Here is a 22,095-nt window from a genome sequence, read left to right on the forward strand (position 1 = left end):
GGCATGTGGGATCCTCCCGGACCGGGGCACGAACCCGCGTCCCCTGCATCAGCAGGCGGACTCTCAACCACTGTGCCACCAGGGAAGCCCAAAATAAATTAAATTTTTTAAAAAGTACTTTCAAGGATCAAACTTTATCACCAGGTAGAAATTTCTTCAAAAGTTCATGCAACTATACTTTAATAAAATAAATTTAAAAAGAAAAAGGTCATGAGGCACCTGTTTTTCTGAGGGTGGAATGTGAAGAAGGAGCTAGAGGTTCCTTTGAAGAGACAGAGACGGCTTGTCACATTTTAAATTCGTGCAACTTTTAAGTCACCTTCACAAAACAGGCTGTCATCTCAAAAATATTAGAAACACTCAAACACCCCTGGGCACATACTGCAAGCTCCTCTCCTCCGGGACAGCCCTTTGCAGGCGATTGCTGCCACACCACACTCTCACATGGAACAAGGGCCAAGTACACTTTGGGGATCCATAAAAAAGGAATTCAGTGCTTTTTCCCAAGCAAAACAGAGCAGCATCCGGGTCCACTGGGCTCACTGAGCCCACTGGCTATTTGCTTCACCACATGGCATCTTTGTCTCCAGCATATTCCACTAAAGACTGAAAGTGAGAACCAGACTGAAAGCCTAGCCTTTACCAAAATGCAGAAGCTTAACTACCTGTGGCTTGGGTCCCCAGTAAGTCTTTGAGGTGCTTCTCCAAGGAGTCCTTCGGAATTTCCATCGTCTTTCTCACAGGGCGAGTGTTTGGAACTGCCATTCTCAACGGAAAACCCAAAAGAGTTTCCAGTTCCTTTACTGCAGTCTCTGGGTCATGAACCTGGTTTCACAGAGAATACTGAACATGGATGCCCAGTCAACCCTGCCCCACCCTCCTGCCTGTTCTCTGAGAGGGTACTTTCTTAGAGAGAAATATAGAAGAAGTCAGTTCTCTGAGCAAGGACTTTGCAGCCAGGGGAGTCAGCTCATGAGAAAGCCTCAGAATGAGTTTCCTCCTCCCATTTAATTCCTAACCACATTAAACTTTCTTATCTGCTGGGAAGAGTGCCGGTTAAGAGTGAATGATACTCCTTTGTGTCAGGAGGGCAGAATATTGTGCTGTAGCGTCCACTCTGTCCCTATGGGCCCGTCAGCTAATAACGAAAACCCAAATGCAGAAAGCTGGACGGAGACCCCCGCCGCCAACATGGCTTCTCCTGCTTCAAAGCATTGGGGTGGCCCGTGTGCCTGGTAGCTGCTGGGTCCCCACCCAGAGCAGCATCACCAGGCCAGCAGAGCTGTCACCCGAAATGTCTTAAGCCTGCCATTCACCTCCCTGTGTAACTCTTTTCTCATTCTGCCTTCTTACTTCCTATTGAAAATACAAGTGGCTAGTCACCTAGATTTCATAATCAATAAAAAATAAAAAGACTATGGCAGCATGGGTGAAAACCACCAGAGGCAACTGCAAGTATGAGTGTAAGAGGACTGCGTAGAGATGCTTACACTAGTGCCTGGGGCACAACAGGGGTTCAAAAAACAGTGACCTTTACCTTAATGGTGTGAATACCAAGGCTGGCAGCTGCTTTTAGATTCGGTCCAAGATCATCCAGAAAGATGGACTCAGAAGGCTGCCGGCCTAGGCGCTCCAAGCACAGCTTGTACATCCTGGCGTCTGGCTTGCAGACACCTTCCAGGCAGGATTCCACAACCTGAGAGGGAGGGACAGGAAGGAGAGATGAATGTCCCTAAAAGTGGTGTTCCCACGTACACCCAGTATATTTTCTGAAAAGCAGAGCAGAAGGAAGGCAACGGAGATTTGTTATAACAAGTAACTTAAGAGTGTCATGATATAAAATGATGTTGCTTTTTTAAGAGGAGTGATTTGGAAATACTGGGTTACAACCTGAGGGAAGACTCGGAAAACCAAAGTTCTGGTTCAGACACAGTGAGTGACGTTGTGCAAATAGCGAAGGCACTATGGGCTTCAGGTTCATCGTCAGGAAACTGGGAACACTAACAGCCATCTTACCTATCTTTTTTTTTTTTTTTTTTTGCTGTACGCGGGCCTCTCACTGCTGCGGCCTCTCCTGTTGCAGAGCACAGGCTCCAGGCGCGCAGGCTCAGCAGCCATGGCTCACGGGCCCAGCCGCTCCGCAGCATGTGGGATCTTCCCGGACCGGGGCACGAACCCGTATCCCCTGCATCGGCAGGCGGACTCTCAACCACTGTGCCACCAGGGAAGCCCCATCTTACCTATCTTAACGGTAGCTGGGAAACTTAGTGAACTTCAATGTGCTCTGAAATGACATAGCGGTTTGCTAATGTTAGGTATTGTGAATGCACAGAACAGAAGAAAAGCTGCACGTTTCAGTTTTAGGGGAAGTATTTCACCATTTTCTCAGAAAGAAGGCACTGTTTACTGTTATAAAAGAAACATGACTTTAATGTCCATATTTCAGAAGTTAAAAAACAAACAGCTGTACTCAGCCTAGACAGATAAATCCCACAGGAGGGCTAACACCAAAGAGATCGTCAGTGACAAAGACATGGTTCCCTTTCATACAAAGAGCTTCCTGTATCCTGACAGCCTTGCTTCAACCTGTATCTGATCCAGAACTGGTGGGGTGCTGCTGAGGGTTCAGGAGAACCCTGAAACAGCTGTCTCAGTGTCAGGCTACCTCTGATCCAGCAACCCCAAGTCCTCTGACACTGTCCCCATGGTTTGATCTCCTGTGAGCAGGCCTAAAACGTCCATAGAGGCCTGTAACCAATACCCTCTGGTCTGCCCAAAGAATAGAACGAACTCCCTCAATCACTCCTGAATTGACCCTCGCTCTCCAAGACCAAGGACAAAGCTGAGGGCCCCTCCCTCTCCTCCAAACTCCCATTGTTCAAGGTTAGAGAAGAACTACCTTTTCAGACCAATAAATGTTCTGAATAAGTTACTGACTCTTCCTGGTCTCCTAAGGACCTGAATGAGCTGAAAGAAGACAAAGAAGCTCCTTCTAAAGAAAATGTCAACAGTGGGTAGCAGAGAAGCCAGGTGTTTCAGACACCAGTAAAGGCATCATGCGACAGGAAAGCAGCACAGCTGTACCAGCAGAGACAAGAGGAGACGGGGAGCAAACCCTGGGGGTCAGGGCCAAGTCTGACAAGCAGACACCTCCTCTCATAGGTGAGTACATTTGCAGAAGTGAAAAAATTCCTGAGATTTAAATTGGATAAGATCCCTGGACTTCTTGTGTTCTATTTTGCCAGATGAAAAATTTCTGGGGTTGTGTTTCACAACAATGTGAATATACCTAAAATTACTGTCCTGTATAATTAAAAATGGCTAGGATGGTAAATCTTTTTTTTTCATTGTACTACATTAGCATTTTTTATTTACTTTTTTAAAAAAATAAATTTATTTATTTATTTATTTTTGGCTGTGTTGGGTCTTCGTTGCTGCACACGGGCGTTCTCTAGTTGCGGTGAGCAGGGGCTACTCTTCGTTGTGGTGCACAGGCTTCTCACTGCAGTGGCTTCTCTAGTTGTGGAGCACGGGCTCTAGGTGCACAGGCTTCAGTAGTTGTGGCACACAGGCTCAGTAGTGTGGCGCGCAGGCTCAGTAGTTGTGGCACACGGGCTTAGTTGCTCCGTGGCATGTGGTATCTGCCTGGACCAGAGCTCGAACCTGTGTCCCCCGCACTGGCAGGCAGATTCTTAACCACTGCGCCACCAGGGAAGCCCCTAGGATGGTAAATCTTATATCGTGTGTTCTTTACAAAAAAAAAAAAATGTAAAAATTTTTACTTTAAAAACAAAGTAGATGGGGACTTCCCTGGTGGTCCAGTGGTTAAGAATCCGCCTCTCAATGCAGGGGACATGGGTTTGATCCCTGGTCGGGGAACTAAGATCCCACATGCCACGGGGCAACTAAGCCTGTGTGCCACAACTAGAGAGCCCGCGTGTGGCAGCTACTGAGCCCGTGCTCTCTGGAGTCCACGTGCCACAACTAGAGAGAAGCCCGCGTGCCACAACTAAGACCCAACGCAGCCAAAAATACCACAAAAAAAGACATTACCCATTGCTTACACCTGGACACAAGCAAAATTTCAGATATAAAACATCTATACTAAAAAATAAAAACAAAGTAGATGAACAAAATTTAAAAGCCATATACACGTCAGAAGAAACAGACTTCTGTGACATTGAAAAGTTTGGGAACAGCCTCCAGTGATGATGGGGATCACAGGAATGATTCCATTAGCTTTACTTCTACCAATATAATTTTTTTCCTTATAGCTTTAGAGAACAAAAATGTAAACCCTTGCTCTTGAGGAAACAGATTTTCAAAACTCCAGGTCTCCTGCAGACATAGAATATGAAAATGGATCTGAAAAGCACACGCCAGAGAGCCTGTGAAGCCTGAATAAACAAGTCCATTGTTTTAGAGAAGCTCACAAGTCCTTACATAGTTGAAGGGCCCAATACGAGCCTGGCCAACTGATGAAGATATATCCCCATAGCCACACAGGAGGGAAGGAATTTCTGAAAATAATTACAATGTATTGAATACTTTATTCAATATTTTACAAGTCTTGTTTCCCACCTGTTATGTTTAATCCTAACTGAGTCAAGTGTGTGAATAAAAAACCCATTCACTCCAGACCTACTGAGAGGCAGCATTAATGCTGCATCCTGAAGCAAGGACACAGACTTGATTCAGATTATTCTGGATCACTGCGAGCTTACCACATCAAACTGTTTCCGGTCCAGGGGCAGAAAGCTCTTCCCATTGGGAAGATAAAAATTATTGCTCAAGACTGCAGTCTGAAGGCCTTTAGCCCGAATCTGAGTTATGGCCTCAGTCATCACTGGGAACTGCTTTGCCACTCGCTCACTGGTCAGCAGAGAGAAAAAGGAGTCCAGGGGCACGGAGGTCTTTGACTAAGAATGGGGGAGGGGAGAGGAGAACCAGCCATCATTAAGAGTAAGAACAGCTTGTCACCAACACAGAAAAACACATATTCCTGGCTTCCTACCACTACCTGGTGTAGGACCCCGGGCCTTTGGCTTGCTGCCAAAAGGAATTCCCTCCCTCAGCCCTTGTGCAGAACTTTGTATATAAGGTTGTAAAAAGTGGCTTAGAATTAGAGTTACAGTGGTTAGGGAATGGAGCTATTTATATCAGTATTCCAGTTAAATGAGTTCTTTATTTCACTCACTCATTGTCAATTTTAAAAAGATTCAGAAGACCCTAAGAGGTACATTAAACTCTATAAGTGTATTAAGCAGATGTAACTTAATTTTTAATGATCCAGAGACATTTGATGATTCTGCATTGCCTCAACTTCACCATTACGAACTGAATGTCAGTTTCTGATCAATTTTTGTGTTTTTAAATTCAATCTCTGTGGGTTTTGAAAACTCTTATTTTATCATGTTTCAAAATGTGCAAGGCCAAGTCTGCTATTCTGATACACACACACATTTTACAACAGCTTTACTGAAATACAATTCACATACCACCCAATTGACCCATTTAAACTGTAAAATTCAATGCTTTTTAATATATTCACAAAGTTGTGCAACTATCAACACAATCCGTTTTAGAACATTTTCGTCACCCTGAAAAGAAATCCCATACCCATTAGCAGCCGTTACCCATTCCCCCCAGACACCCCAATACTCCCAGTCCTAGAAAATAACAACTCTATTTTCTGTTTCTATAGATTTACCTGTTCTAGACATTTCAAATTAGTGGAATCATACAATATGTGGTCTTTTGGGTTGGCTTCTTTCTGTCACTTAGCAGAATGTTTTCTATACATATATTTAAATATTTATTCATTTATTTAAAATTGAGGTAAAAACACATAACATCAAATTTACTATTTTAACCACTTTGGGTGACATTAAGTACATTCACTGTTATGTAACCAAAACCACCATCTATCCACAGAACTTTATTATATCTTAAATTATATTTTAGCAGAGTTATTATGAAGGTACATGAGTTAATACAAATAAAGAGCTTAGAATGCAGAGCCTTTCCAGAGAAAGGCTCAATGTTATTACTGCATTAAACAAGCTTTCTGATCAAAGCCATTCTACAACTCCAGCTTCAGATGAACAGTAACTGATGGAGAGGCTTAGTACGTAACATTTTAATTTTTTCATTCATATAGTTAAAATTGAGTACCTGGGGATGGAAGAAATAGCTTAAAATCTTATAACAGGTTATTAGGTTTTCCCTTCTTTATTTTTAGTTTAACCAACTTAATGGATAAGTGTTGCATCCACTATTCTAGGCAAAAAGAATATGGAAATTCAAGTATGTTTATAACTCACAATTTCAGAGCAAAGTCTCCCAAATTCTTGTAGGAAATCCTCTGTTGTTATCTCTGCTCTCATAAATTTCATCCAGGGCCCATTTTCGCCACCTGAGATCAAGGCCTTCAGTATAGTTCCAGAAGGGATATGATTCTGTACCTCCCATTCTACCGGAAGTAAAACATGTGGTAAGTGAAACAGTGATATATGGACAAACAGCTGGGGTTTGGGGAGGAGGCGAAGTACCATACAAGTTTCTGTGGCATCACTGTGGTGCCAAGTGGGTTCTATTGGGAATTCAGACAAATTCAGGAAATGGAAAATCTCAGCTTGGACCTCCAAGGGAACAGTAATAATAATCTGTGTAACTGAGGGGACACTGGTGCCAAGCGTCAGGTCCGTAAAACCACCTTGAGATGACTCTGGACACTGCAGTACGAATTTTCTTCCCTGGTCTCTCATTGGCTGGTTCATATATATTAGGTCACTCACACAGTCCTGGCACATGGTAAGGAAGTGCATTAGGGAATAAAGCAGATTCTGACACCACTCCAAGACAAGCCCTTCATTTTGTAAACCGTAGTAATCCTTCAGAGCAGTGTAGCTGGCACAATGAAACATTCACCTGGGGGCGCTGGCTTTAAGAAATAAAGAACAAAATTCTGTCCATAAAGAGCTAAGGCAGTGGATGGATTATTATTGTGTATACTGGGAACACTGGGACAGGGGTTACCTTTTCTTGTACAAGGGTGTTTTCTCTTTGTATAATATACCTGCTATGGGGCAAAAATATATACAGCATTCATAATTATATCTAAGATATATCAATAATATACATTAGCACATATCTTTTGTTTAATGTAGTACCTGTGCATTGAAAATATTTCAGACAATATAGAAAGGTATAAAAAAGAAAGTTAAATGACAAAGCAATCCCACTCTTCAGAAATCACCAATGTGACCAATTCAGTATGTCTTTTGAGAATAACAGGACTTTTAAAACTCAATCCAAATAATAATAATAATACATCTTTAATTTTAGAACTAAAGTTAGAGCATTTTTTAGGATCTTAGAGCTGGCAAGCATGCAAGGAAAGGGGCACTCTCATATGCTGTTGATGGGGGTGTAAACAAATACAACCTCTATGGAGTGCAACATTTTAAATACACATTTACATTTGATGTAGTAATTCTGCTTCCAGGAATTTCTCCCACAGATATATTTATAAAAGTAAGCAAAGATTATGTACACGGCTGTTGTGCAGAACTGCTCACAATAAAAACTAGAAACTTACATGCACGTTACTAAAGGGCTTGTTAAATCAACCATGGTACATCCATATGATGGAATACCTCGTAGATGTTAAAATGTATAAACTAGGCCAAGGGTTGGCAAATTATGGCCTGGGGGCCAAATCTGTCTCCCATCTGTTTTTGTAAATAAAGTTTTATTGGAACACAACCACACCTACTTGTTTACTATTGTCTATGGCTGTTGCTGGCTCCAATAGTAAAGCCATACAGAGACTGTATGGCTCGTGAAGCCCATCTAGTGCCCTTGACAGAAAAAGTTTGCTAATCCGTTAACTAGACCTATGCCTACTGATGTGGAAAATTTGGCAAGATATTCTACTGGGTCAGAAAAAAGGAAAGGTACATAATAGTGTGTACAGTGTGACCCAATCTGTGTAGACACAGTTTACACACACACACACTCTCATGTATATATAGGCAATTTCTGGAAGGATAAACAAACTTTTCACAATGATAACCAATGAAGCCTAGGACTGACCAGGGAGGGGTGGAGGTGACAGTAAGAAATTTGTCTATTTTTTTAGGTGCACTTTTATTTATTTATTTATTTATTTATTTATTTATTTTTATTGGGGTAAGCTGTTTTACAATGTTGTGTTAGTTTCTACTATACAGCAAAGTGAAGGAGAGTTCCCTGTGCTATACAGCATATCTTTGTATTTTTAAAAATATCCTTTCAGCACCAACTATTTAATAAATGAGGTTGGCATAACTGAGTTTCTGTATAGAAAAAATTTAATTAAATTCCTGTTTCTCACCATCACAAAAATGAATTCCCAAAAGACTAAATACCCAAATCAGAAAAAAAAAACCCTCTAAAAGTTAGAAAACAATATGCAACGTCTTTATGAACGTGAAGAAAAAAAAGATTTCCTTAGCCTAGTCTCATAACATGCAAGCCATAAAGAAAAACACAGATGATTTTGATGACATCAAAAATGAAAATTTTGGTATGGCACAAACATTATAAATATAAAATAAAAACACAAGTCAATAATAACAACCACCACAAGACTTACTAAGTGCTCCAAAGATTCCAGGCACTGATGAATAACATACCATTTAAAAGTATGAGCAGGATTTGAAAAGGCAGAGGAGGCAGGGAAGGGTAGCTCTGATCAGAGAGAACAGAACTTGCAAAGGCACAGGAGTATAAATACATTTGACAAGTTTAAAGAGCATCAAGCAGTCCAAGGTAGCTGAAATGTGGGCATACATAGGAAATGGTATGACAAGAGGACATGAGAGCTGGTTGTGAGAGGCCCTGGAACCCGGTAAAGCTTCCGGTTTTAATCTAAGTGAAAAAATGCAGGCACTCAAGGATTTGAAGCAAGAGAGGGAAGGGATAAGACGTGTGTTCCAGGCACTGTGTGCAAAACCCGGAAGGCCAGAGGTAGAGTTAGGAGTTAGGGGGCTGATGTGCCAGTGCAGGCGGGAGAATTTAGGAATCTAATTTGTGTAGAGACAGTGGCAGTGGGAAGGAGTGAATAGGTTCTCAAGATATTCTGGAGAAAGCTGAGAAAATTCCTGCCAAGTAATCTTTATGTTCTCTGTAAAAGGAGACTTGGCTGTGTGCCAAGTATGAAGGTTTGGTCTGGGGAAGTATGATGGCTCCGGGGGGAGTTTGGAACAGCCCTGTAGTGAATGCAAGAGGAATATGAGTGGAAGAATAGAGGGGCTGAGGGCTCAACTGCAGCTGGAGCTAAAAAAAAAAAATAGCTCACCTAACCAGTTAGCAGAGCTGGGTAATTTTGCAACCAGGGGCACAGAAAACCTGAAGTTAGGTTGATTTAGCGTAGAAAACTGCCCAGTCAGCAACCGCAGTAAGTCAAAAGAACAGGGACAGCTGTTTGGTCCTTCTTCCTTCCTGCTGGCTAGAATGGGAATGTGATGGCAGAAAGTGAGGCAGCCAAGCCTGACCCATGCGGTGAAAGTGGAAATGAAGTGCACTCACAGCACAGCAACACAATGGAAACAGCCCAGGGCGCTGACAGCACAGAGCCACACACTGGCCCAGACCACATACCTGGACTTTCATGTGCAAAAGAAATTAACTTCAGTCTTGGTTCAGTCACTGATTTGTTAGGTTTTCTAACACTTCAAGCCAAACAAATCACACTTAAGTCAGTTGAACTGAGTAGGTAAAAAGGTAATACCAGGAGGGGCTGAAAAAGGAAGGATCAGAGTCTAGCGGTTTGATATTGTAGTAACAAAAGCAGGTTTAGAAGGGAGGCTGGTGGAAAAGGAAAGGCTATGATCAAAGCGGGGACAGGGTGGGGGCGGCGGGCAGAGAGGATTTCAGGCTTCAGAAGTAGTTCTCAGGGAAAGGTAGTTAAATTCCACCAATAACATTAACAACGACAGCAGCTCATTGTTTATTGAGAATTTCAGACGAGCCAAGCACTCACCCTGCTAATCAAGTGCCCTCCATGAATAATCTCATTTAACCCTCCTCCAGCCCCAAAGAGGTAGGTACTATCATCAGCCGTAACTGAATGATGAGGAAACTAAGACTCAGAGCAGTTAAATAATTTGCCCAAGATACTCAAGCCACTAACTGTTGCTTGGAATTTGATGAGGAGCAAGTATAGCTCCCACTGGGACACACTGCCGTCTCCCCTCACCACCCTCCTTTCCCCCACCCCTACCCACCGCAGTCTCCAAATGTGAAGTAGAATGAAGAGCTCACCTGCAGCCACTCTCCCTGGAGAAGGAATGAGAACTCCGCCCATGTCAAAAATCACTGCTCTGTAGGTGCCGCCTCCAGAATGTGTCCATCGCCAGGCTCCCTGGTGCCTGCCCTGGCCATGTTTCACGAAGACCGCCCTCCAAGCCCGCTGGAGCTGTGCAGACTGCAAAAGCTGCCTTAGGCACATGTTGGGGCCGAGGCTGCGGAGAAGGCACAGGACATAGTTTGCCGTCACTGCCTCCAAGCAGACCTCCACCCTGGTGCTCAGGGTGGCACCTGCACACCTCCTCTGACCTCCAACCAGCGCTTCAGACACCACCAGAGAGGAACGCAGGATCTCCGCCCGCCCTGACCACTCCTTGCCTAAGTTCCTTGGCTCAGGAAAGGGCTCCACCGTTCTCCCAGCCGCCCAAGCTGGAAAACTGGATTCACCCCGACTTCCCTCAGTCCTCCAGCCAGACACCTCCGCTCCGGGTGCTGTGCGCGGCCCATCCTTCCTCCTGAAGCTCTCCATCTACCTCTCTCCACTCTCACTGCGTGATCTCAACCACGGACCTTTGCAACGGCCCCTTAACTGGTCTCCCTGCCTCTTCTCAAACCTCATTCTTTCTTCACAGTTCAACCAGTTATCATTCAAGATTGCAAATTTGATCATATCCTAACCCCATTTAAAACCTCCAGTGGCCCCCCACTGTCCTCAAGATAAACTCTCAGTTCCTTAACCTGCCTGAAAAGGCCCTCTGAGTTCTGCCTCTCCCCTTTCGGCCGCAGCTCTCCCTCGTATTTCACCTTAACCTGGGTGATCGGGACACTCAGGTCCACGGCAGCTTCCTCAAACACGTGATGCTCTCCTCCTGCTGCCAGGCCTTCGGGTACGGTGTTTCCTTGGCCTGAATGCTCCCTTCCATCTGTTACGTGGCTAATTGCAAATTGTTCTTTAGGCTGTAGTTTACCTGTCACTTCCTTCATGAAACCTCTTCTGGCTACCAGAAGAGACCAATGAGCAGGATGCCCTGTACCCACCTCCTCCTAGCGCTCGCAATGCCACCGCACCATCACCCCTCCTACAGAGCAGGGCGATGTCCTCCTGATTGTTCTCCATTGCCTCTTTTCTAAACTTACTTTCAAAAAGTTCGGGGAAAAAAACAAAATACACATAACAGGTACACGTGTATATAGATATATAAACATGTATAGACATAAATCAAATGTGGCAAAATGTTAATAATTAATCAATCTTGGTGAAGGGTACACGATGAAGGGTATACGAGAGATCACTGTACTATTCTTCAACTTTTCTGTAAGTCTGAAATAAAAACCTGGGGAAAAAAACAAAATAATCAAACCAATTCTATTTGCAGTCAGTTCCACTTGAAAATCTTGAAGCTTCTCATGCAATGTCTATGGTTAAAAAGCTTACTAAGAAGCAAGTTAGAGCAAAACAGGTTGGTAAGACAGCCTGCCTGTTCATGGGAGTCACTTCAGTGCCACCATAAGGACTAAATAAACTCTGTAAGATTCTAAAGAAAGGATTCATTTTTTAAAATTATTTATTTATTTATTTGGCTGCGCTGCATGTGGGATCTTCGTTGCGATATGCAGAATTTTTAGCTCCGGCATGCGGGATCTAGTTCCCTGGCCAGGGATCCAACACGGCCCCCTGTATTGGGAGCACTGAGTCCTAACCACTGGACCACCAGGGAAGTCCTTAAAGAAAGGATTCTTTTTCTTTTTTTTTTTAGAAGCATTCGTGACGCCATTCTTTATTAAGGTATCAAATAACTATATCTGGCCAGACAGCCACCTAAAGAAAGGATTCTTAAGAAGCAAATGCTCAAGATAATATAATGTGCTTCTTATGTAATTGGAAATTTGCTGGATTGGGGCATGAATGCTGAAATGAAAAAATGTAAAGACTGATTTGCATTTTGGGTTTTACCTACGTTCCTACGCCATGGCCAAAGTTAGTGGTGGAAGGAGAAATTTATTTATAGGCTCCTAAAAGTGTCAACACATTCTCTGTGAGGGCTTAACAGAGATGAAAACTGTCTCTGGACCTAAAGGGCTGACTTTCATCCTCATTGAGGACACTGTCCTCCTCATAATTCTGCTAATGGATAAGTGGGCAACGCTCCCACGACTACCTTGCTTCTTCCTTCCAACTAGAGATGATAGTTCTGTTCTAGCCACTTCCCAATGCTCTCTTTGGAGCAGGTTAGCACTGTGATTTCTCATACCTCCTGGTACCTCCGTGGTACATGCCCACTGACTGGAATGTCTTCACCTGCTTATCTGCTGGTAAATTTACACTCTTTTTTACATCACAGCCTCAGCTTTACCTCCTCTAGAGAGGCTAGTCTTTCTTTTTCCTGGAAGATTCTGAAACTACTTTTATTTTTTTCACTCTCATTGCTTCTTCTCCATACCTTCACTAGGGCACTTACCCCATCACACAGTTCCTGTCTTCAACTCTATATGCTCCTCTACTTATCAGCTCCTTAAGGAAAGGCCTATCTTACTTCATCTTTGTATATATCCATCCCCTAGGACCTAGCATGGCGTCTAGACACATAGCACATGCTCAGTAGAAACATGAGTTGGAAGGATGAATAAACTGGATGATTCAGAAAATAGGGGATAACCTTCCTTGGTGGCACAGTGGTTAAGAATCCGCCTGCCAATGCAGGGGACACGGGTTCAGCCCTGGTCTGGGAAGATCCCACATGGCACAGAGCAACTAATCCTGTGTGCCACAACTACTTAGCCTACACTCTAGAGCCCGAGAGCCACAACTACTGAGCCCACGTACCACAACTACTGAAGCTCACGTGCCTAGAGCCCATGCTCCGCAAGAAGAGAAGCCACTGCAATGAGAAGCCCGCGCCCCACAAAGAAGAGTAGCCCCCGCTCGCCGCAACTAGAGAAAGCCTGCGTGCAGCAACGAAGACCCAACGCAGCCAAAAATAAATAAAATTTAAAGATTAAAAAAAAAAGAAAATAGGGGAACATAGGGGGCAGGCATAGTGATTGGCAGCCACAAAGAAGTGTTAACAAGCCCAATTTTCCCATCTCTAGAGAATAATTCTAGTTCTCTGCAACTGGCCTTTTCCTCCTCTACCGTAAAGAATATGTCTTCTCTCTGTCTCTCAGAATGAGATCAGTATGACGATGCAGATTTGCTATCTAAATTATGCTTTCATAAATATGCACACATAGTGTATGTTTCCACATATTAAAGAGATAGTTTAGTAGAGATTGAGTGTTGGCTCTGCAATCAGATTGCCTGGGTTCAAAGTCTAGCTCTGCCACTTGCTAAGTGTGAGATCCTGAGCAAGTGGCTCTCTCTGAGCCTCAGGCTCCTCTTCCGTTAAAATGGGAACAATTATACTACCTGTCTCATGAAGTTGCTGTTATGATTACATAAGATAAAGTATGTAAAGCACTCAAGCTAGTACCTGGCACACCATTAAATGTTATCTACTACTGTAATATACTATTAAAAAGTTCACATAAGGGACTTCCCTGGAGGTCCAGTGGTTAAGACTCCACACTTCCACTGCAGGGGGCACGGGTTTGATCCCTGATTGGGGAACTATGATCCCACATGCCAAGTGGCATGGCCAAAAAATTTTTAAAATAATAATAATTTTTAAAAACTTCATGAGGTCTCATATATTATATGCATATAGCAGGTGCAAATGGCATATGCAGTTTCACAAAAATCAGATGGTCAGTGGGGGCAATTTTGGCTCCAACGGGACGTTTGGGAATGTCTGGAGACATTTTTGGTAGTCACCACTTGGGACATGCTACTGGTATCCAGTGGGTCAGGGCAGGGATACTGCTAAATATCTTATAAAGCATAGGACATACACACACCCCAAAGAATTATCGAGTCCAATAATGTTAATAGTGCAGAGGTTGAGAAACACTGATATAAACAGTGTATACTGAAACTAATTCATAGGGTGCAGTCACAAGCTATAAATATCATTTGGTCACATTATATGCATATACAGTCCACACACCTACACGTCCACGACGTGCTGTGACACACCTTACATGTAAGGGTTGCATATACCTAGAACAGCGTTCTGTCACATATGTGCCATATATGTATTGACTGTGGCTCTCCATGTCTACATGCTAAAGGCAGTCTGAGGTACTGGAAAGAATGCTGTCTCTCAGAAAAACTGATGTAAATAAAGCCACAGGCTCTACTCATTTCATCATCACAGCTGTATAGGGATATTATCCCAATTTTACGCAAAATCTAACTCAAGGTCACAAAACAGGTGAACAGGGTCTACTCAATAATAACAGGAACTGCGTGTTCATCTCATTCACCCCCAGATGTATCTCCAGCTCTGGGCGCTTAAACAGCCCACCGCCCTACCTTAACAGAATCAGAAACCCTGCAATCGAGTCCCGACTCCCGATGGGTCCCCAGAGAAGCGTATTCACCTCTCTGAGCCTCAGCGCACCTGTCTGTAAAGCGTGGCTGACACAAAGCAACCCTGCCTACAGCTAGAGCGAGAGATCAAACTGGACAAAAGAGGCTACAGCTCTCTGCAGGGCGCGGGTTCCGCGGACAATTCGGAGACCTCGCGGAGCCAAAGACCCCTCGCCGTCAGATGAGCTGGGATGAGGGCGAGGTCTCTCAGATAGGCTAACTCGGGTCTGGTCGCACACCCACCGATTCCCCTACTGGGGTCCCAGCTTCCGGTATCCCAGTGACGTGCCACCTCCACGAACTCTTTGAGATCTCGTCTCTCAGGGCGCAGGCGCACCTCCCCGCAGACACGCCAGTCACGTGCCTGCCTCCGCACCCAATCAGAGGGCGCGCTGATCCGAGCATGCGTAACCTCACGGGTCAGGGACGGCGGCCGGGAGGCGGAAGCGGAGGTTGTTGTGGCTCCGAGGGTGGCACCTGGACCTGCTGCTGTTGAGGCGGTTGCGGCGGAGCTGAGGCGCGGCGGCGGCGCTGCCCGCCCCAGGCCGCTCGGCCTCAAGGCTCGTCTCCCAGCCTCGCCTGAGCCCGCCGGGGCTCGCGCCGACCAGTGCCTGCCCTATGAGTGTGTCACTGGTTGTCATCCGCCTGGAGCTTGCAGAACACTCGCTGGTCCCCGCCGGCTTCGGCTTCAGCGCCGCTGGTGAGTCCGCGGCCCTGCCGCCTCCCCTGTAGCCCGCGCCTGAGCCCCGGGGGCTCGTCCTCCAAGAGTCCGGGTCCGAGGAAGGGCCGCGACGAGGGCTTTCGCCTCAGGAGGAAGCCGAGAGGTGGTTGGGATCCCTCTCATTCCCTCCATCCTTAGGAGGTCTTCCCAGATGTCACCTCTGGGAAGCCTTTCCCGGTCCCTCCTTCCTGGTGCCTCCGCATCGGGACTCTCTTTATATTTGGCGCCTTGCTCTCTCCGCCCTGGGTTGGGGCCGAGTTGTGCGAGTTGGTTTCCTCTACGTTTTGTGAAGGCAAAGACGGAATCCTCAGCTTGCTGACGGCCCCTGGTTTAATTAAATCGTTCCTCTTTGAAAGACTATTTATTTAAGCGCTCTGTAGCAATAGTTATACTTGTAATTAAAATGTGTACACTTCTGGTGTCCGAGCACTGTGCTAAATACTTCGTGTGCACTGTTTCTAATTATCTTCATATAACTCTATTAGTTAGATGGGTGTATGACCCTTCTACAGAACTGGGAAGCTGAAGCCCAGGGATTAAGTGACTTGCCCACGATCATCTGTCAGTGGCAAAATGGGTATTCTACCTCGGAGAGCTGGACTTGAGAGTCTGAGCTCTTCATTCCCAGCCACACAGCCGCCTCAGTGGGGAATGCAGGTGTGGCTCTGCTCTTTGGACCTCCAACAATTACCTAACAACAACATTCGTTCAAGAAATAGTTTTTGAATGTTCACTCTCTGTTGGAGCTTTAGTTGTGTGTGGAAAGGGGTGTGGTCCTTGCTTTAATGGCACCAGCAGTTCAGTTCATGGAGACAGATGAAGTAAATAATTACAAAATAAATGTAGGGACTTCCCTGGTGGCGCAGTGGTTAAGAATCCGCCTGCCAGTGCAGGGGACACGGGTTCGAGCCCTGGTCGTTAAAGATCCCACACGCCGCAGAGCAGCTAAGCCCGTGCGCCACAACTACTGAGCCTGCGCTCTAGAGCCTGTGCGCCTCAGCAAGAGAAGCCACCGCTATGAGACGCCCGCGCACCGCAAGGAGAGCAGCCCCCCCACGCCACAACTACAGAAAGCCTGCACGCAGCAACAAAGACCCAGCGCAGCCAAAAATAAATAAATAAATTAATTAATTTTAAAAAAATGTAGAATTACAGCTGTGACAAATGTGGTGAATGAAAAGAAAAAAGAGTTTGGAAAGCTATTACAAGAGTATGTGTTTGGTTTGGGGAAGGGGCCTGGGGCTGGTAGGGGTGGTGTCATTGGAAACTTCCCTGAGTATGTGAGTTTTGAAGCTGCAAATTAAAGATTGAATGTGATTTAATAGTCTACTGAGTTCTGAAAGTCAACTAAATTGACATAGGCCACATATACACTTCTACATGGGTCAGTCATTGATTCATTAATTTATTCAACAGATCTTTAAAGAGCTTCCAATGTGTGGTAGGCACTGTAAGTGCAAGGGATACAGTGATGGGCAAAACAGGCCTGATCTCTGCTCTGATAGAGGCTATATTAAGGATATTCCAGTCGAGTTTCCAAATCCCTTTTCCATTTTTGTGTGTTTTAGTGATTTAAGACAATGATCATGGATTTCCAGGGCATGATAGCATAAGGGTGTTTAAGAAGACTACCCCCAAAAGTTTTTAAAAGTTTTGTTTATTAGTGGACTTGATGCCTTCATTTGGGGCTCAACACACAGTTTCACTCCACAAGTGTTACTAAAATGTTGGTTCATCTGAGCATAATCACTCTCAAAGCTTTTATCTCGTTCATTTGCTTTAAAGCGCATGGTTTTCACTAGAGCACTCCTGCATTGCTGAGTTTATTGCACCGGGCATTAATTGACTGTCAGGCACTGCAGGAGCCCCAGAAGTGAGTGAGATGGCCACTGCAAAGGCATCTTACAGTCTTGGGGGAGGGCAGCAGAGAGAAAAGGAAAACCTATGGATGGATACATTGAGAGTAGAAAGGAGCTTGTTTTATTATCAGGTATTAATCATTCATGTGTTCTTTAGTCGGGGAAATGTCTGATGAGGAGATCAAAAAGAAGACACTAGCTTCAGCTGTAGCCTGTTTAGAAGGGAAATCACCAGGGGAGAAAGCAGCGATCATACATCAGCATCTTGGCCATCGAGAAATGACAGATATGATCATTGAGACCATGAAGGCCAACCCAGGTATGCTTCCTAAAACCCGAGAAGACTATCTTTTGTAACCTAAACCCACGGTTGCCTGTTTTATACGCAGTGTTCAATGAAACCTACTTTTATCTTTTACTGCCTTTGTGCCTTACATGAGGTCATTAGGCTGCATTTCAACTTCTCTAAATATTTCTCCTAAATCAATCCTAACAAGCTAGGTTGACAGCTCTGCTCAGTGAGGAGAGCTACTTACCACATAGGTCAGGGGCAGATCATGTTGAAATCAGGTAAACGTGTTGTGACTCTCCCTGCTCTGCCAGCTCATTCCATCCAGGAAAATGGAAGTGTATTGCATCTCCAGAGTGGAGAACTGGTAGGTTTGGTTTTCGAACTTCACAGCCCTGAATATTTATCCCACTTAGGAGTGCACGATGGAAGACACCTGCCTTATTATGGTACTTCTAAATGTAAAGGCCACTGTTGAGTCTCTGAGGGTGTTAATGACATTTGGGGCGGGGGGCGGGTGAAGAGCACTTCCTAGCTGAGATGCCGCCACAGTTCTGCTGTTCTGTGAATGTAGTTCTTAGTGCAGTACATTACAATTTGTCTTCCAAAGTTTATTCTTCTACTCAAAGTTTTCATCTGATTAGAGTCCTTCAGCATATTTCCTGTCAGTTTATAATCCAATTTTTGGTTTGTGAAAGATGAGCTGAAAGCTACAATGGAAGACAGGAAGTCTTCAGAAGCATCCCCCACTGCACAGAGAAGTAAAGATCAAAGTAAAGAAGGTGTAAACACTGCTCCCGATTCTCCATCCAAACAGCTTCCAGACCAGATTTCGTTCTTCAGTGGAAACCCGTCCGTTGAAATAGTTCACGGTATTATGCATCTATACAAGACAAAGTAAGAAAATCCTTTTCTCTTTTGAGTTTGTCTGTTTTTTTGCTACAGGGCAGAGAAAAATCTCTTACCCTGAAGGGAAGTGGGTATTTTAAGCTTCAAAGGGATAGTACTTTCATATACTGTGTGTTAAAGAATTCTTAGATGTTTTATATATGGTTAAATCTCGTACATTGGGTCAAAGCTTCTTAGGAAAGAATTGTGTAGATTCACTTGAGAAAATACCTAGGAAAATATTCCCTGAGAAGGTAGGCATGCAGGTGATTGGGAAATTGAAAGGAAGGAAGATAAAAAAGAAAAGAAAAGAAAAATTCTAAATGATCCATAACATCATTGTAGACTTATGTTCCCACCAAGTCTTTACTAAAGAAGCTGCTAAGAAGTCACATAATGGGTTGCAATTTCATCACGTCATTTTACCCCTTTCTGTGGTCCAAACAAGGCTTGCTGGAGGCCAAAGGAAAGGAAGGGTTTTGCTAGTCTACAAGCTGGGCCACCAGCTCCTTGGATAATTGGTAGCTGGTCTCTTTAAAGGCTGTCCTTGTCCTAACTTGTCTGCTAGGTTCCCACTGGGAAGCAGAATACTCGGGGAGCCATTTTGGATCACAGCTATTGAAGTGAGTTTGCAGCATTTCAAAAGCAAATTGCATTGTGGGAGATTTTTCTTTCCCCTCTATTCCAGCTATTCCAACCCAGCAACACTTTCTGTAATCTTCAGAGTCACATTCTCATGGTTCAGAATTTTCCTTCCTATATTTAGAGCTCTTCTCTCTTTGAGACCCTTTGAGAGAAGTCCGTAGTTTGAGTTGTGCTTCTACATTATCTAAGGATAGTTCTTACTAGAAAACTAATGAGAGCAAAACACAGACTGCAGATTTGCCTGATGGAGATTTATAACCATAACAAGCCTTTAACTGAAGATTAAAAATATCAGTGCTGGGTATAATGTAGAACATTTCAAAGCTTACCTTAAACTCCATTGCTGGTACGTTTAAGGGATTCTGCATTTACCCATGTAGTTTGTATTTTCAGGTAAAATAACAAGCTGTTTAACTTGATTTGTAAAGCATGACACTTTTTTTCTTGGACATAAAAGTTGTGTACTTAGTGTTGTTTGCACTAACTGTACCTCATCTATTCAAGACAGTCTAATTATTGTCTTATTAGTAAGATGACCTCCTTAAAAGAAGATGTGAGGCGCAGTGCCATGCTGTGTATTCTCACAGTCCCTGCTACAATGACCAGTCATGACCTTATGAAGTTTGTCGCCCCATTTAATGAAGTAATTGAACAAATGAAAATCATCAGAGACTCTACTCCAAATCAGTATATGGTGCTGATAAAGTTTAGTGCACAGGTAAAAGTTAAGATATTAAAAGTCTCTTTGCCAGAGAAACTGTGTTTTTGAAACTGTTTGATACTAGCCGTGTGTGATTTACTGCATTTTGCACTTCAGAGTCTTAATATGTTCTAAAGTATTGTTGTAATTCTAGAAATATTTCTAAATTCATCAGCAGACACGCTGTTCTAATTCATACCTGCTATTTTTTATAAACCGGATTGAGTATGAAATCTAGGGTTGTGTGTGTTTGTTTATCCAGTAGTAACCATTCCAGTAGAACAAGAGTTCCCAAACCTTCTGAAGTTAATCCTGTATTATTATTTGCCTTTATAAAACTGTGCCCCTGCTTGTATCATCCTCTTTTTAGTAGATATTCTTTGGAACATTTTAGAAAATAAAATCAATTTTAAAAAAAATTTTGGTGACTGGAGGGATTTTGTGACACTCCTTGCATCGTTAAAGATGCTTTAGAGGTCTTTTTTTTTTTAATGTATTTTATCTATTTATTTTTGGCACATAAGGTGTAAGGTCTTTGTAGCTGCACACATGCTTTCTCTAGTTGCAGCAAACTGGGGCTACTCTCCTTTGCGGTGCGCGGACTTCTCGTTGCAGTGGCTTCTCTTGTTGCGGAGCACGGGCTCTAGGTGTGCAGGCTTCATTAGTTGTGGCACGTGGGCTCAGTAGTTGTGGCTCACGGGCTCTACAGTGCAGGCTCAGTAGTTGTGGCTCGTGGGCTTAGTTGCTCCTCGGCATGTGGGATCTTCCTGGACCAGGGCTTGAATCTGTGTCCCCTGCATTGGCAGGTGGATTCTTAACCACTGCACCACCAGGGAAGTCGCAAAAGATGCTTTAGAGTTCTAATTGGAAATCACTGCGATAGAGAGACAAACACTGAAAGAATGGTGATATTTTCAGCTTTTACAAGTATTTTCATGTTATAACAGAGTGTTTGACTTAGGAAGGTTTTGCCATCCAGTCCTTTTCACTTGTTGCATTAAGCATCATTTTGCATGCGCCTCAGTTCTAAAGATGTTAGAAAGATATTCTCTTGGTTTTTATTCTTAGGAGTATTCATGTTTCTATGTGAATATAAAAATGAGGTAAGCTTTAGGTGTTATCCAGGTTATTAAAGGGCTGGCTACCTTATCCATAGGTTTCATTCAATTTGGTTTTATTTTATTTATTTATTTTATTTTTTTTTTTTATAATAGTGTTTATTTTTACTTGTTGACAGTTTGCTTTATTTGTTTATTTATGGCTGTGTTGGGTCTTTGTTTCTGTGCCAGGGCTTTCTCTAGTTGTGGCAAGTGGGGGCCACTCTTCATCGCGGTGCACAGGCCTCTCACTATCGCGGCCTCTCTCGTTGCGGAGCACAGGCTCCAGACGCGCAGGCTCAGTAATTGTGGCTCACGGGCCCAGTCGCTCCGCGGCATGTGGGATCTTCCCAGACCAGGGCTCAAACCCGTGTCCCCTGCATTGGCAGGCAGACTCTCAACCACTGTGCCACCAGGGAAGCCCTTTATTTTATTTTTTTATAGCTTGTTACATTTTGACACTTCATTAGGTTTTTTTTTTGTTTTTTTTTTGCGGTACGCAGGCCTCTCACTCTTGTGGCCTCTCCCATTGCGGATCACAGGCTCCGGATGCGCAGGCTCAGCGGCCTTGGCTCACGGGCCCAGCCGCTCCGCGGCACGTGTGATCTTCCCAAACCGGGGCACGAACCCACGTGCCCCGCATCGGCAGGCGGACTCCCAACCACTGCACCACCAGGGAAGCCCTCATTAGGTTTTGAAATGCAGCTCTGTCCAAGTTACTTCTTTCTCACCTCATTGATAAACAGTGTTCCTGAATTTGCCCCAGATAGACAGTTCCAACTTGCAGATTGGCAAAGAAATGAGTGTGCCTGTAGGGTCACTTGCCATTGCCTCTGACCAATCACCAAGATTTGTGGGTAATAGGAAGCCCATGACACAAGGCCCACTTGTCATCTCCTCATTTCAAAAACGCAGAGTTGACAGCAGTAGCAGCCATTCATTGGCCGTGGGAACAGAATTAAGAGAAATAAGAGTTCGGGGCTTCCCTGGCGGTCCAGTAGTTAAGCCTCCGCACTACCACTACAGGGGGTGCAGGTTCAATCACTGGTTGGGGAACTAAGATCCCGCATGCCACATGGACACACACACAAAAAAGAGAGAAATGAGTTGGATTATATTTGTACCTGTTCAGCAG

At 44.1% G+C, this 22,095-nt stretch overlaps 2 protein-coding genes across 2 annotated transcripts in view; one reads left to right on the plus strand and one right to left on the minus strand.

The window, feature by feature from the left end:
- ACAD10 (acyl-CoA dehydrogenase family member 10) overlaps positions 1–10,495 on the minus strand; it is a 46,209-nt gene extending 35,714 nt beyond the window's left edge. The window contains 5 exon segments of the mRNA XM_007464875.1: positions 666–825; positions 1,538–1,696; positions 4,725–4,919; positions 6,324–6,472; positions 10,309–10,495. Coding sequence (XP_007464937.1) covers positions 666–825; positions 1,538–1,696; positions 4,725–4,919; positions 6,324–6,472; positions 10,309–10,495 — 850 coding nt within the window.
- A 4,688-nt stretch (positions 10,496–15,183) lies between these two features.
- Positions 15,184–22,095, plus strand: part of BRAP (BRCA1 associated protein) — a 37,802-nt gene continuing 30,890 nt past the window's right edge. The window contains exons 1-4 of the mRNA XM_007464867.1: positions 15,184–15,461; positions 17,499–17,660; positions 18,329–18,527; positions 19,692–19,881. Of these exons, the coding sequence (XP_007464929.1) occupies positions 15,380–15,461; positions 17,499–17,660; positions 18,329–18,527; positions 19,692–19,881 (633 nt within the window). The 5' untranslated portion in view covers positions 15,184–15,379. The remainder of the gene's footprint in view (positions 15,462–17,498; positions 17,661–18,328; positions 18,528–19,691; positions 19,882–22,095) is intronic.

Source organism: Lipotes vexillifer, unplaced genomic scaffold, assembly GCF_000442215.2.
Source record: "Lipotes vexillifer unplaced genomic scaffold, Lipotes_vexillifer_v1.1 scaffold2030, whole genome shotgun sequence".
NCBI lineage: Eukaryota > Metazoa > Chordata > Mammalia > Artiodactyla > Lipotidae > Lipotes > Lipotes vexillifer.